Below are 15,398 nucleotides of genomic sequence, written 5' to 3'. Positions count from 1 at the left end.
GCACCATGGGCCTTATGTATACTTCTCTGAAGACTACTACTACAGAGGCATTAAAAGAAGTATTTCACTACAGAAATGCTTTCTGCAACTGAAAGTCACAGCTACACTAGTTTCAATTTTACTATTCAAATTGTCAGTGAATCACAGCAATTTTCTCACCTGTCTTCTGTATGTGTTAACTTAGAAATGTTCAGACAATGTTTTATACATTTTGTTTTCCAAAACGGTACTGTTGGTAATTAAATGTAGCTTGCTTTTTGGCAGCCTGAGTGCAAATCTAGGCTTTAAGTATATTAATATGCCTGACACCTTTTGCCTCCTGCAGCACTGAAGCAAAAGTGAGTGATTTCATTCAGCATTTAGCTGGCTTAAATTTAGGGGTAGAAGCAGGGGAAGGAGAAAGTTTTGCCAAATTAATCTTGAAAAGGATGGTTATAACTGTATATTTATCTCTTTTCTTTCAGAGCCCAGATCTGAGTTTCTGCTTACTTCTGAGACTGAATTAATGGCCTGGTCTACAAAAGAAACCTCTCTCTCAAAAATTTTTCAAACCTTAAAGACAAATATGGCTTTCCTGTTGAATAATTGAGATGCTAATTAAACAAAATTAAGGTGGTACCTAATTCATTGTACAGACACGCTCTTTTAAACGAGACTTAGGTGCAGACCACTTTATTGTCCCTGCTGTTTTCTATTTCATTTTTCATATCTCTCCCACACTATATTTTATTTGTAGCAGTGCCTGTTATGAGTAGTTTTCATAACATTGTAATGGAATTCAGAGAAGCTTGCTGTGCAAGCAATGGTTTTCTTCAGCAGGAATATTGGTACCATATAGCATGGTTTCCTCATCCTGGACCGCTACAAGGTGTCCCCAGAGCCTTCTTTTCTCCAGGCTTAACAACCCCATCTCCCTCAGCCTGTTTTCATAAGATTGGTGCTCCAGCCCTCTGATCATCCTCATGGCCCTGCTCTGGACTCGCTCCAACAGGTCCATGTCCTTCTCGTGCTGGGGCCCCAGAACTGAACGCAGCACTCCAAGTGGGGTCTCATGAGAGCAGAGCAGAGGGGGAGAATCACCTCCCTCGACCTGCTGGCCACACTGCTTTCAGTGCAGCCCAGGATATGATTGGCTTTCTGGGATGCAAGCTCATACAGCCAGGTCATGTTGAGCTTCTCATCCACCAACACCCTCAGGTCTTGTTCTCAGGGCTGCTTTCAATCCATTCTCTGCCCTGCCTGTATTTGTGCTTGGGATTGCCCTGACCCAGATGCAGGACCTTGCACATGGCCTTGTTGAACTTCATGAGGTTTGCACAATCCCACCTCTCAAACCTGTCCAGGTCCCTCTGGATGGCATCCCTTCCCTTCAGCATGTTGACCACACCACACAGCTCGGTGTCATCAGCTAACTTGCTGAGGATGCACTCCATCCCACTGTCCATGTCACTGACAGAGGTGTTAACCAGTGCTGGTCGCCTCTCACAAATGTCACTCATTACTCATCCCACTTGGACGTCAAGCTGTTGACTGAAAGCCTTTGAGCTGCAATCATACAGCCAATTCCTTAACCTCAAAGTGGTCCTTATATCAAATCCACGTCTCTCCAATTTAGAGACAAGGATATCATGGGAGACAATGTCAAATGCTTGACACAAGTCCATGTAAATTAGGTCAGTTGATTTTCCCTTATCCACCAAGTCTATAATCCCATCTTGGAAGGTCACCATAAATTCGTCAGGCATGCTCTGCCATTAGCAAAGCCATGTTGGCTGTCCCCAGTCACCTCCATATTTTCCATGTGCCTTAGCATAGTTTCCAGGAGCATCTGCTCCATGATCTTACCAGGCACAGAACTGAGACTGACTGGCCTGTAGTTCCATGGGTCCTCCTTTTTTTCCCTTTTTAAAACTGGGAGTCATGTTTCCCCTCTTCAGTCAGTGGGAACTTCACCGGACTGCCACAACTTCATAAATAGGATGGACAGTGGCTTATAAACTTCATCCACCAGTTCTCTCAGGACCTTCAGATGCATCTTATCAGGTCCAATGGACCTGTGCACCTTTAGGTTCCTTAGATGGTCTCAACCTGATCTTCTCCTACAGAGGGCAGTTCATCACTCTCCCAATTCCTGCCTTTGCCTTCTGGGGCTTGGGCCACATGGCTGGAGGACTTGCTGGTGAAGACTGAGGCAAAAAAAAAGTCACTGATTACCTCAGCCTCCTTCATATCCCAGTTTACCACATCTCTTGTTTCCTTCCAGAAAGGGTTCACAATTTCCCTAATCTTCCTTTTACCACTGCCATACCTATAGAAGCCTTTCTTGTTGCCCTTGATGTCCCTGGCCAAATTTAATTCTAATAAGGCTCTGACCTTCTTGACCTGATCCCTGGCTGCTCAGACAATTTCTCTGTATTTCTTCCTGGCTATCTGTCCTTGCTTTCACCCTCTGTAGTCCTCCTTTTTCTGTTTGAGTTTGGCCAGTAGCTCCTTGTTCATCCATGCAGGCCTCCTGGCATTTTTGCCCAACATCCTCTTTGTTGGGATGCACTTTCGTGAGCTTGGAGGAGGTGATCCTTGAATATTAGTCAGCTTTTGTGGGCCCCTCTTCCCTCCAGGGCTTCGTCCCATTGTGCTCTACCAAGCAGATCCCTGAAAAGGGCAGTCTGTTCTTCTGAAGTCCAGGGTAGTGAGCTTGCTCTGCTTCCTCCTTACCACCCTTAGAATCCTAAACTCACCATTTCATGGTCACTGCAGCCAAGGCTACCCTTGAGCTTCACATTCCCACCAGCACCTCCTTGTTGGTGAGAATGAGTTACATTTTAGCACCTCTCTTCATTAGATTTTCTATCAGTTGGAGAAGGAAGTTATCATCAGTGCATCCCATGAATTTCATAGGTTGCCAATGCCCTGATGTACTGTCCCTTCAACAGATATCGGGGTGGTTCAAGTCCTCCATGAGGACCAGGGCTTATGAATATGAGCCTGTTTCTATGTGTCTATAGAAGGCCTCATGTTCTTGATCTTCCTGATCATGTGGCCTGTAGCAGACCCTCATGATAATGCCCACTGTCCCTGCCCTCCCTGTAATCCTGACCTATAAGTTCTCAGTCAGCTCCTCACCCATCCCCAAGCAGAGCTCCATACACTCCAGCTGCACACTGACATAGAGGGCAATGCCTCTGTCTCAACTCCACTGCCTGCTCATCTTGATGAGCCTGTATCTTTCCATTCCAACACTCCAGTCATGGGAGCCATCCCACCACATCTCCATAATGCTAACGAGGTCATAGCCCTGCAGGTGTGTGTACATCTCTAACTCCTCTTGTTCATGCCCTGTGATAAATATGTTAGCATGGAGATATTGAAGTTGTTCTGACATTATGGTGTTATGCCATTATTATGACATTATTAAGATATTACAAAATATGTCTTCTTCATTAGGTTTGCACTAGGATCCTTTTATAATTATTTTGGTTTTCCTGCTATTTAGGCACTGATAAAAATATACAGAAGTTAAAAAATGTCCCGCTCCTCAACTATCTGTTACTTTTCTTTACTAGAGGTCAATCCCTATGTAGCATAGAGGGAAGAACATATGCTTCTGTGGAAAGTCTGAAGAATTGAATTATATTATCAATGATAGTAAATTTATATAGGCTGCTGTACTTTACGTTGAAGCAGTGGAAGCACATTGTTTTTCCACTTTTGCAAACTCTACTTTGAGTATCAGTGCACCAAGAAGCCTTCAGTAGAGAGATGGGAGGTAACTGCCAAAGCTGAACTGCTACTTCAGTTGTCTTGCAATGTCAAAAAATAGGCATCCTACTGATGCTTGCTAATTCTTGCTCCTGCACAAATATTTGTGTACTCATGCAGTGAAGTTAATTGTGGAGCTAGATGGGAGTGAGAAATGAGCTAAATACCTATTTTTTTCATCTACACAAGTTCCGTTATCTAGTTACCCTTCCAGCCACACAAACTATTGTACTGGGACCAGGGAGTGGGTGCAAGTGATGGGTAGCTGTTGCGTTAAAGGTTGAAGTAATTGGGAGTGATGCCCAATTCATCATTATAAGTCAGGTCACGTTCAGTGTACTGAACTATCTCGATTACAGATGCAAATATGCAGCTTATTGCTTCCGATGTACTTTCAAGTACAGGCTCTCTAATCACAGAGCCTGGCCACAGTGTCTCCACTCCACTCCACTCTCCATACAGTTCCTCTTCCCATCAGCACACCAAGTTCCCCTGGTATGATCAACATCTAAGGTTGGAGGCCTAGGGAACTTCTATGGAATGCAGCTGCACTCTACCCTGGAAGCTTCTTCAATGCTGTACCTTTTCTTTAAAATGTGAATATAAGTTGAATTTCTAAGTCATCTCTGGCAATTATTCCACAGTAGCTGAAAGTGGGATGGATTCATTTGATAGCAGGACTGGCTTACATCAACTTAAAGTACTAGCTGAACTTCAGCCTAAGTGAATAAACTGTTTGGAAATGTATTCATCTGAGTAAAGTTAACTGTAGTTAAGTATTTGATATTAGATTATTTTGTGCATTGAGAATCAATATTGAAGAAATACAGTTGCAAAAAGGGGTTGTTAAACTACAAGCACATATTCCTTAAGCATCCAGTTCTTCATTTTGGGTTGGAAAGATGTCCTTTTAAAGATATACTGATGGTTAATAAGTAAATTCAAATGGGTTGTTATGGCTCTTGAGAATAGGTCTTCTGTATGTCCAGTGAGAGATTTCTGCTGTTTGTGGAAGAACTTTAAAATTCACTTTAAATTATTCCTCTTCTAATTATCTTGGTTCTAACATTATTTTTGCAAATACATTCAATTTGTTTTACCACTCCACAGAAATATCCCCAGAATACTGTATTTTCCATCAGTAAATCTCTTTATGACCATAAGAAGGTTTAAAGAATTGGAATCAAATAACGGCATCAGGATCAAATGCACTTTTTTACAGAACATCTTCCACTGAATACGGAAACTTAAAAGCCAGTCTTTTTCCTTCATCTCTTTTGAGCTCCCCCTACTAACTTTGCTTGCATAAGTTCAGCTGCTCACCCTCTTTTCCAGTGCTCTCATATGGTTCTTTTCCACTCCTCCTTAAGCCAGACCAACAACAGCCAAGCAAAGTATTGGCCTCCACATTTTTGTCTGAATGGCTCCAGTAATAAATACCAAACAAGAATGCACACAGAGTTAGTAAGCAGAACAAAGAAAGCATGGTCACTCACCAGCTGTCACCATAAAGATCCTTGGACTTAACAGTACATGTACATAGGCCATGGTAAAATTTAACTGAGCTCCTCTTGGCTGTATAATCTCTGTAAAACTAATAAGAATAAATAGTATAAGACCTGGCAATGAACAAATTAAAGATCACTTTACTGCTAAAAAAAGTTACCCAGTTAGGAGTTTAATCTACTTTTACTTATGTTCTTGGACTCTGTGCTTTTAGTTGTTTCTTTTGACTATTTCTGACCTTTTTCATCTTGGAGGTATGTCTTAGACAATAAATGTAACATGTTAGGTACATTTTGTAAGAAGATGCCATTTTCCCTATTTTCTTGACGATTAATTAAGTACACATTTAAGACTCCAAACTGCCTCACAGTAGTAAGAAATAATAATAACAACAACAACGACAACTACAAACACATCCTTATAGTACTCATTTCATTTCTACCTGATGACAGCTATTCCAGAATAGTAAGTCCAGGACCTTTTAGGAAAAAGACAGGCTTCAGAAGAGAACGTTGACAATTCCTGTGCAGATGAAAAATAATCATATATTTAAAACACAGTTCATTTAATGTTAATACTACATCAAAACAATAATCATACAAATCTACCATTCACAAAATCTTACATTTCTACCATTCATAGATTCTCTCTGCATGCTCCATTAGCCTAACCATAGGGGAGTACAAAGGTACTAAGAATGCATATTCTTCTTGGTTTTGTTTGTTTGGTTGGTTGTTTTTATTGTTGCTGTTTTGTGCCCATACAATATTTCATAACTTTTCCTATAACCTAACTTGCTAATTTAATCCTTTTTAATTCTCATTTACATTTTTCCTATTAACTTAAGAGCAACTGTTTTTCAAGTAACAATTGGCTATTAGCTACAAAATCTTCAAAGATGAAGTCCAATCTGTGGACCCAACATGCAGAAATAATCCTTACTTGGGCAACTTCAGACTTGCAGAGCGTCTGTCCTGGGAAACCCCTGGCACTGGTCCCAGATGTGCTTATATCTCTTCTTTGTGATATTCAAAGACTTTCAATGAAGCTACAAAGAAATTTTTAGATTTCATTCACAAATTCAACCGTTCTGGTATAAAGGTTCACAAATTACCACTCGCCATAGAAGTAAAGCTCACTCAAGAAAATGAGTACAGGGATCTATTCTCAGATCAGGTTAGACAGGATAGGATAAGACACTGAAAAGGTAAATGCTTGCACTTTGTAAAATATTTCTTACTGTTTATTAAACAGAAAAGTGAATGAAATACAATATAGAGAAAGTAAAGCTTGAGAAGACCTCAAATTACATAGGAATGTCTTTCTGAGAAATTTTATCTTAAAGGTGACATCTCTAGAGACTGGATTTTCTTTCATCTATTAAATCATGTAAGATACATTAAACTAATAGATACTAGGGATGCATATTCATTTTTGTGATCTTTCATTTCTAAATCATGAACTGCAAAAGACCTTCAGAAAGTACAAAGCTCAAAACAAAGACTGGCTCAATGCCAGGGCACAGGAGAATGTCAGGGAAATAAAAGAGTTCTGTAAACTAAGGGTATTTTTTTTCTAAATGAGGTGGTACAGCTGTATGTATAACTGAATATTCCATTTGGATCCTTTTTGTATGTGTTTTGGGCACAGATCTTACTGCAAAATGTTTTTCCTCTTTCTTGAACACTGCATACCAAGATGATACAAAACCACTATTATCTAAATACTCCAGGGAACTTAGAACAATTAACTGACTGTTAGTTCTGGGCAACATTTTTAAATCATACTCAAATACCACGCTTGTTTTTTCTCTTCAACTTCTTAGCTATGTTTTGTGGACATTGGGGATGGAATTGTTGTATGAATACTAAACTTTATTTTTTTATTTTCACCACAGCTCTATTTCAACTTTAATTTATTATGAAACTCCCACATTAAGAACTGAACCAAAAATATATTTTGTAGGAAGCTAACAAAACTTTTTTTCTTGTACTGCTGTACTGAACACATACATTTAAACATCCCAATTTATCCATGCAGAATCAGGTTTTATTATTGTTAATAAAACTCTTTATTACTGCAAGGGCAGGCACAGTCCTCTGAAGTTATAACGAGTGGAAGCACTGCAAGCTGAAACCTGGGTGCTTTTCCTTCTCAGGAGATAAACAGATCAAGACATGACTAGAGATCTTTCCTTGGACACGAGAGATCTCAGACTAAAGCAGAGGCTGACTATGCAACAAGAGACATCAGTTCCAACCCCCACCTCACCTCATCTACTGGTGTTAGCGCTTGCACAAATGCCACTCTAACCACCTGAAAGTTTCTGCAGACTTCTCTTTGGCATTATTCTGGAATAAGAAGCATAAGGCAACAGGGAAAAGCTTCTGGAATGTAAGTGCTTTCTGCAGAAGCATCTTCTCCTTGGTGACAGGTTTCCACACAGAGAGCAGACGGGAGACAGTCGTATCTACACCACCACTATGCAATACCGAGCCACCAGCTGGGATCCTTCTGAGTCTCTTCAGAGGTGACTGACTTACAGGAATTGTCATTAGATAGAAAACAAGGTCAAAATACACTGGTAAAGCATCTTAGATGACAGAGTCACAGATTACAGATTCATATTCCAGCACACCCACTGAGAGCCTTTAGAATAACTGCTCTGTCCTGGATTTTAAAAATAGTATATGGGACTAGTGAGCCTGTGCTTACTGTCTCAGATCTTCCCCAGCCCCCCTCACTCAGTCTGTGAACCTGGGGAAGTGATGTCCTTCTGCTCAAAGACCGCAGAGGAGGAGGAGGGACCTAAGTTGCACGACCTGACTTGTGCATGTGCCCTTCTGAAGACACAGAGTTTTCCTCATCCTGTAATCCCAAAGGAAGGAGCCTCTCTCTTTCTCTCAACTGGATAAACCTCAGACAATGAACTCCATTGAAGGAAGCCTCATGGTGTTTCCTACTATACTTGCCAGGATTTGGAAGGGCTCTCTCTTGGCAAAGCTGTAAGTCCCTGTAAGGCTGAGTGGGACTGGGGGCAGGGTAGTTGGCTGTACAGTAATTTCCTCCCTATAGCATGTGACCTGCACCACTGGGCACTGCTACGAAGGAAAGGAAGAGACTGCAATCTTGTATATGTCTGGAAAATCCCCTGTGTGGGTCCTGGTAAGCCCCCCATGTGTCCTGGTAATCACCATAAGGCAATAGAATTTTCCATCTGAAGTTATATCTTTTTCACTTCACCATTAGGGTTAATTTTGTGGAGTTCTGTTTCTAGGTATTCTGAGTCTTTTTTTTTTTTTTTTTTTTTTTTTTTTTTTTTTTCTTCCCTTTGGATAATTTTGAAGCTGGCTAAAAAAGCCTGCGGTCCAGAGTCAGAGTTCTCTAGCTCTTATGGAGACTGGGTGGAGAGTGACTGGGTAGCAAGGTACAATATAACTCATTCTCTGTGCTAATTGCTACATCTGTATGTTTCCTGTAAGGCTACAACTCCAGTTTCTCTGCCGGAGGACTCTTTCTGCAATGAGAAAAAGCTAAAAGAAGAACAGTAAAGCGTTCAGCAGCATGCTCAGCAACTGCTTTCTATTATGCAACAGTTTAAAGGAATGTGCACAGCCTGCTGAAAGCCTCATCATGTGACTAAGATCACAGCAACAACGTGGCACTAAACGAACAACTGAGCTCGTATGTACTGGTATAAAGACCCAGCTAGAGGAGCATGGTAGAAGTCTACGTTCAGATACAGTGAACAGGCGCTTAATTTCAGGAGGTTGCTCACCAGGCTACTTACTTTTCAGCTGTGGGATGATATTTTAATTAAATTCCCACCTCACTACCTTTAGTGCATTTTGCATTATGACTTGATGTTTTCTGTCAGGTTTTTGAAAACTCATCTCTTTGCCCTCTGTGAGTTTTAAAAAGCAGGAAGGAAAAAAAAAAAAAAAAAGAAAAGAAAAAAGGAAAAAAAAAACACTGGCATTCCTATAATAATTGTGACTGTTGGATTTCACTTCTGTGTTGTAGGACTTGGATAAGAATGGCTCTCGTATCCAACAAAACAGATGAATTCCTGAGTTGGACCATCACAAAAGAAATAAATAAATCAGAATCATTACATTAAATATATGGTGTTATGGGAGGTGAGTGGGGGGCAGAAAGAAAGAAAACAAGCCCAAGGAAGCAAGATTGGTCTTGGAAAATATTTAGTAAGTTCTTTACTGGTTACAATCAAACAGGTACCCTTCTCTAACGCAGGGGAAAAATAACTGCTCACTTTGGCTCCTGACGGAAAGGAGTTCCTGGGCTTTTCAGATCACTGATGGCAGTGGGATAGTGAGAAACTCTCCTGGGCAATGACAGAAGAGGACAAACCAGAAGCAGAAGATCACATCTCCAAAAAAAAAGGACAGCATGTCTTCTGTTTCTGGCTGAGTTATATTCCAGGTTTTACCTCTGCTGAGTCAATATGTACAAGTAAACCCAAACAAAATCTAAGAACGGAAGGATTACAGTCCAAAGAATCCAAATAACAGATTTTAGGAGTAACATAGTAGATGTTATCTTGCTACAGAGTTAATTATTTTTTTTCTTTCAAGAAAAGGAACTTAGCTTTCTGAAAGAAGGTAAAACAAATTCTAACCTACCGCAACTGGTTATGAAATAGTAAAATATAATTGTTATGGCTTAGTAACTAAAGAGTTGTATAGAAAACTACTTACCTTGTTAACAGCCCTTGTGTAAAAACAGTGTATGTGATAAGACCAAACTGTAGTAGTAGTCTTCCTTCTTTCTTTCCTTCCTCCCTTCCTCCCTCCCTTCCTCCCTTCCTTCATTCCTTCCTTCCTTCCTGGACATGTATTTTGAATAAAATACTGATCTGTGTGTGTGTAACATATCTTGGTTTTGGACGAGCAGCACAGAAGGTGGCCCTCCTGGATGCGAGTCAGAGAAGAGCAATATTAAAGTTACAGCTTTACAGTTACAGCTCAGTTCCGACTGAGGAGAAGACTCAGATGAGTTTAGGCACTTGTTTACACTGTCAAAGTATATTTACAGTTTGACTTCTCCTTCTAAGGATTTTTTATAATAGTTATTATTTCTCCTACTGGATAACAATAGCAGTAGATGGCAACTGGTGGTCAGCTGATCTGTAAGGCTCCATTTTTTCTGTCCTGGTGACAGAGATCAGTTTTACTTCAGGTCTGTATGGTCACATTTATCATCTGTGAGTTTTTGCTTCATAGGATTGGTCAGCTTGATGACTCGGAAATTAACACACAACCATGTTGCACCCTCTTTTTCACTGTGAAAGGCTATTCATAATCTTACTAGTTCCAGGACCGTCTTATAAAATTATTTTAGGCATCTGTTCATGGCAAATAAAAAAGTGATTTTTACATCAGGAAAATGAATTAAGAGTAACTTCTCTCATTATTTTGAATCTTAACTAAGGCTGTTCCTACTTCTATCCCTCAGAAGATTGGTTTAACCTGTAAGCTATGATAAGGTTGACACAATAGCTTCTCTTTACTAAAATCGTGTGTTGCAATAACCACCTTTATGGTAACACACATTTTAAAAATGAACTTCTAGCTACAAACTGTCTTCAGCAAATGAATATTCTTGTAGCTTATCTCCTTCTGTTTTTTTAAGAGAATTTGTATTTCAAATGTTTGATCACTGTAGGTAATTTCTTATCATGCTGGCAGCACTGTAGCTCCACTGATGCTAGCAAGAATAAGAACAGACAAGTCTAAATGAGACAGTGGTTTAGGCTGACTTTGGCTAGCTGTCATATGCCCACCCAGTTGCTCTCTCTTTCACCCTTCTCAACAGGATAGGAGAGAAATGATAGGGTGGAAAAGATCATGGTTAGAGATAAGGACAGGAAGATTTCCTTCTCTCCCAACGCCAAGCAGGAGAAGATAATGTGAGTTGTCATTTCATAATGCTTCTTCTCTGCCATTCCTCACACTCCTCCCGTGCTCCACCATGGGTCTTTCCAGGGGAACTTCTGCTCTCGTGCCTGGCACACCTCCTGCCCTACTTCTGCACAGGGTCTGCAGGCCTGGTTCTCACATTTCTCACTCCACTCTCCCAGCTGCTGTTGTGCAGTATTTTTTTTTTTTCCTTCCTTAAATCTGCTCTCCCAGAGGCCCAACCAGCGTTTCTCACTGACTCGGCTCTGCCCAGTGTTTGGTCCCTTTTGGAGCTGGCTGGAGCTGACTCTGCTCTGACACGGGGCAGCTGCTGGGCTCTGCTCACAGAGGCCACCCCTGCAGCCTTCCCTCCTACAGCCTTGCCTAACTTAGGACATTAAAACAAGTAGCATGTTTCTTAATTGCTGTGATAATTATGTATATCATCAAATTATCAAACACCAGGAGGGTGTTAAAAACTTCATAAGGAAATGTCATTAAAATCCGTATCGCTCTGTAACAAGGGCATTTGGTATTTAAAAATAAAGACTTTTACTGGAAGTGTTTTTATACTGTCTGCTAACTACGTGACATCCCACTAACTTTTATATTACTTTTTAATCTCCCCAACACTGGTGGTTTTTTGTTTTCTTTTTTTTTTTTTTTCTTAACACCAGTTAATTGTATTAGAGCCACGGCTCAACATTTTCAGCCCTACAGAGAGGATGCTCAGGTACCAGTTTTGTACTAGGATGTTTCATAGCTTTCCTATAGACTTGGTTGATCAATAGTTTTAGCCAAACATTAAGTCACTATTTAGAAGTTAAGTTGCCTGTTAAAGTGCACAAGTGGGCCACATAAATCTCTGTCAATTTTTATCTATCTATCTATGGAAGGCAACATTACCCAAAGTTTCTACAAAGTCACTCACTTACTTCTGACTTTGACATTCTCTTGTCTGCATTAAGCTTGTACAGCAATCCTCCAGAGCTACGGCACAGCAATTGTTCACACACCTCACACAACAGGAAAAAGCATTGTATTTCTGAAGTCCATTACATGGCTCTAGACTTCATATTAAATAATAATGATAAAAAATAAGGTGTGGCAATGAAAACCATGGTCCCAGACCAGACTGAGACTTTGATCTATTACAAACACATTAAGAATTTCAGCCATCTGGGACATAGTAAAAAGCAAGATACAAAGTCTATTAGGTCTATTAGAGTTAATTGTGGGGGAAAAAAAAATCTGTGTTAAAATTCTTCTGCAACTGAATATATATATAAATTAGAGAATTAGGGTGTGTAGCAGATCGATACTTCAGGTGAGTTTCTATTTTCAAAAGGGTAACAACCTAGAGTAACATTAACTAACAATACAGATTGACAATAGTTAGCTTTTCTTCACTGTCACTATTGCTGCATATTCAAAGCTAGTTGTTAGTAATTTCATCTGAAATTATTTTTAAGTAAGGAGTCAATGCCATGTCTACAGCACTGATGGCTATAGCTCTTGACTGTATTAAGGTACCAAGGTTCAGGTGATTAGGCTTGAGAGTGTTGAAGTAGAGGAAAGAAGCTAAAACCAAAAAGGGACAACATTCTACTTTCCCATTTCAACATTTTTGGTGTTCTTACACTTGTTGGTCCTTTTGCTGAAACAAACAAACAAAAAAGTGGGGAATCTCATTACATTGCTTATCTGACTGCAAGTGCTGGGTCCCACCGGACAATTTTCCTGCTTATTCCACAGGCTTATTTTATTCTGTTTTTACGGGACAGTTTCCCTGCTTGTTCCACATCCTTGATGATTGTCTCCCAGGTTTTCCACCTGAATTGCCACTCACACATTTTCCTGCACCTGACTTATGCAACTGTACCTCAAGCCTGAATATGTCCCTTTGTGGTTGTTTGTGGTATTATTTATGTACTGACGCTTCACCGTGTTTCAAAATGCTTATAGGTTATAACCAGTTATGCCAAGAGCAGCATTACAGTGTTACAAAATGTGTATATACTGCAGACAGTTGCACAATATTGGTGCGCTTATGCCTGGGTTCAAGGCATGCAAATTTTAATTACAGTCTGTTTAGTGTACATCTACTTTAAAAGTGCAATAGGCCTCTATTTTGGCTACAATTTATTTCATATCAAACATTTGGCTTCCTCTAATTAAAAATCAGCAAAAGCAAAAGATGTCTGCTTTTTTTTTTTTTTTTTTTTTTTTCTTTTTACATGAATTTAATTCTCGGCAGCACTTTACAAATATTTGAGCACAAGAGTTTCCCAGAGAAATACTGTCAGATATTTACACTGTAATTGTTAACTAGGGATCTTTAATTGAAGTAGAAGCACTTTGTTGTGTCAAAGCCCTTGTGTCTAGGCTGCCCAAAACAGTAGCATTTGATTTACTGGCAGTTCTTATAATGCTGGTGAAGGATTATAAACAGAAAACCTAAGTGGTATAATACAAAGTAGTAATTTTTTCTACAGTGTTTTCTCTGGTAACTATTTTTTCATTTCTTGTTATTTTTGGATATGATTTGTATTCACTTGTGTTCACAGCAGACAAGCAGTTCCCACTATGTACGTTTATGTTAACAGTGCCTTGACTACTTTTTGTAATTATCAGTCATTTCTCACTATTCAGAGGGGAATGGTGTGGTCCAATGCAACCACACCACACACTGTTTTCATCTGCACAGTAAGCACTTATTTATAAATAATTATTAGGGCTGATTAGCTTTAGAGTTTTTTCTTTTACAATTGACCTGACTCCTAAACGTTGAAGTATTACTTGTTTGTTTATTTTTGTATTTATTTTTTATTTATATTATATTTATATTTATTTATATTATTTATTTTGTATTCCCATAGCCAACCCCCTAACTTGAAACTGAAATCTCTTGGCCATTTCCTTACTGTACTATTTGAAAAATAGCCACCATTGCTTTCCAGCTATAGCTTGAGAGATACCTGCAGAGACATCTACAGTCGCAAGTAGCTTCTGAGAATCTATATCTGAAGCTTTCTTAGAAATTCAAGCAACCATCAGTACCAGATTCAAGAGTAGAAAGATTACCACACACATTTCAGCACCGCCCCCCCCCCCCCCCCATCAAAGTCCAACTCTAAATTGCAAAAGGACACTAGCAAATGCAGGAAGGCTAGTGGTCAGATCCAGGTGACTGGCTCTCCCTACTCAGTCAAATGCGATAATTCTGTGGAAACTGCATAGTGTGAAAAATGGTGAATCTTGTGGATCCTTGTTTGTGTTACTTCCAAGAGGAGAATGGAGATGCCATAAGAAAAATGTCCAGATAGGAAATAATTTTCCAGTGTTCTGCTAAAACACCTGTAACACAGGTTTCAATGCTTATACCAGTGTTTCTGCTCTCAGTGGGAAACAGCTCCAAGTAGCAGCTGTTTGCTGCCCAGCAAGTAATATGGCAGCCTCTAGTGATCACAGATGAAAAATACAGGTAAATAACAGCTTATGGGTTATTCAGGTGATCATGAAAAAGATTTTCAAAATTGTCCAAATCACATCATTTTTGTTGTCACCTCAAACAGTTGGAAGACCTGAACACTGATGTACTTGGGTTTGCAAGACTTTTTTATTTCACCAAAAAAAAAAAAATCCTTCTTATGCCTGAAATAATGCTGACTAACGCAAGAAACTCTTCTGGTACAGAGAAGCTATAACTGGGACTGAATTTAGCCTAATGTGCTAATCCTGAAGGTGGAATTTTGATCATATTTTGTCATATGCATAACATCTTACTTTGTAAGTCTATTTATCAGCTGCACATAATATATGGCTTTCCAAAATTGCTGCTTTTTTTTTTTTTTTACTGAGAGCTGACTGCCTCTACTGATAAAGCATTAAACACCACTGTTAGCATATGGTAGCATAAACTGTGAGATAACCTTTCCTCAGGTATGGCATGGGACCATAAGACAATAAAACGCCTATCTAACATGCTTGCATAGCCAAACTATGCAAAGAAATCTGTGATTTGTCAGGTGGTAGTCCTTAAAGATATGAATGGATTATTCAGAAGTGATTCCCAGATGTGTTGACCCACTCACTAACTCCATGAACTGTCTAGACTACGTCCTCCATCAAGGATGTGGACAGACTATTCTCCAGACAATACCCTGTGATTCACAGACCAGCAGCCCTCCCAAAACACACCTGACACTCTTGCAT

At 39.7% G+C, this 15,398-nt stretch overlaps 1 protein-coding gene and 1 long non-coding RNA gene across 2 annotated transcripts in view; one reads left to right on the top strand and one right to left on the bottom strand.

The window, feature by feature from the left end:
* LOC310889551 (uncharacterized protein) overlaps window positions 1-15,398 on the bottom strand; it is a gene marked incomplete at its 5' end in the record, with an annotated part of 69,478 nt that overhangs the window by 31,313 nt on the left and 22,767 nt on the right. Inside the window, 2 exons of the mRNA XM_083817136.1 lie at window positions 5,256-5,353; window positions 5,708-5,787. Coding sequence (XP_083673262.1) covers window positions 5,256-5,353; window positions 5,708-5,787 — 178 coding nt within the window. The remainder of the gene's footprint in view (window positions 1-5,255; window positions 5,354-5,707; window positions 5,788-15,398) is intronic.
* On the top strand, window positions 7,540-10,152 carry LOC310889165. The gene is made up of 2 exons (XR_014576415.1): window positions 7,540-9,171; window positions 9,289-10,152. It is a non-coding gene; the product is annotated as an uncharacterized lncRNA (long non-coding RNA).

Source organism: Anser anser (assembly GCF_964211835.1).
Source record: "Anser anser genome assembly, chromosome: Z".
Lineage (NCBI taxonomy): Eukaryota > Metazoa > Chordata > Aves > Anseriformes > Anatidae > Anser > Anser anser.
This window is presented reverse-complemented; position numbering and strand designations above follow the sequence as displayed.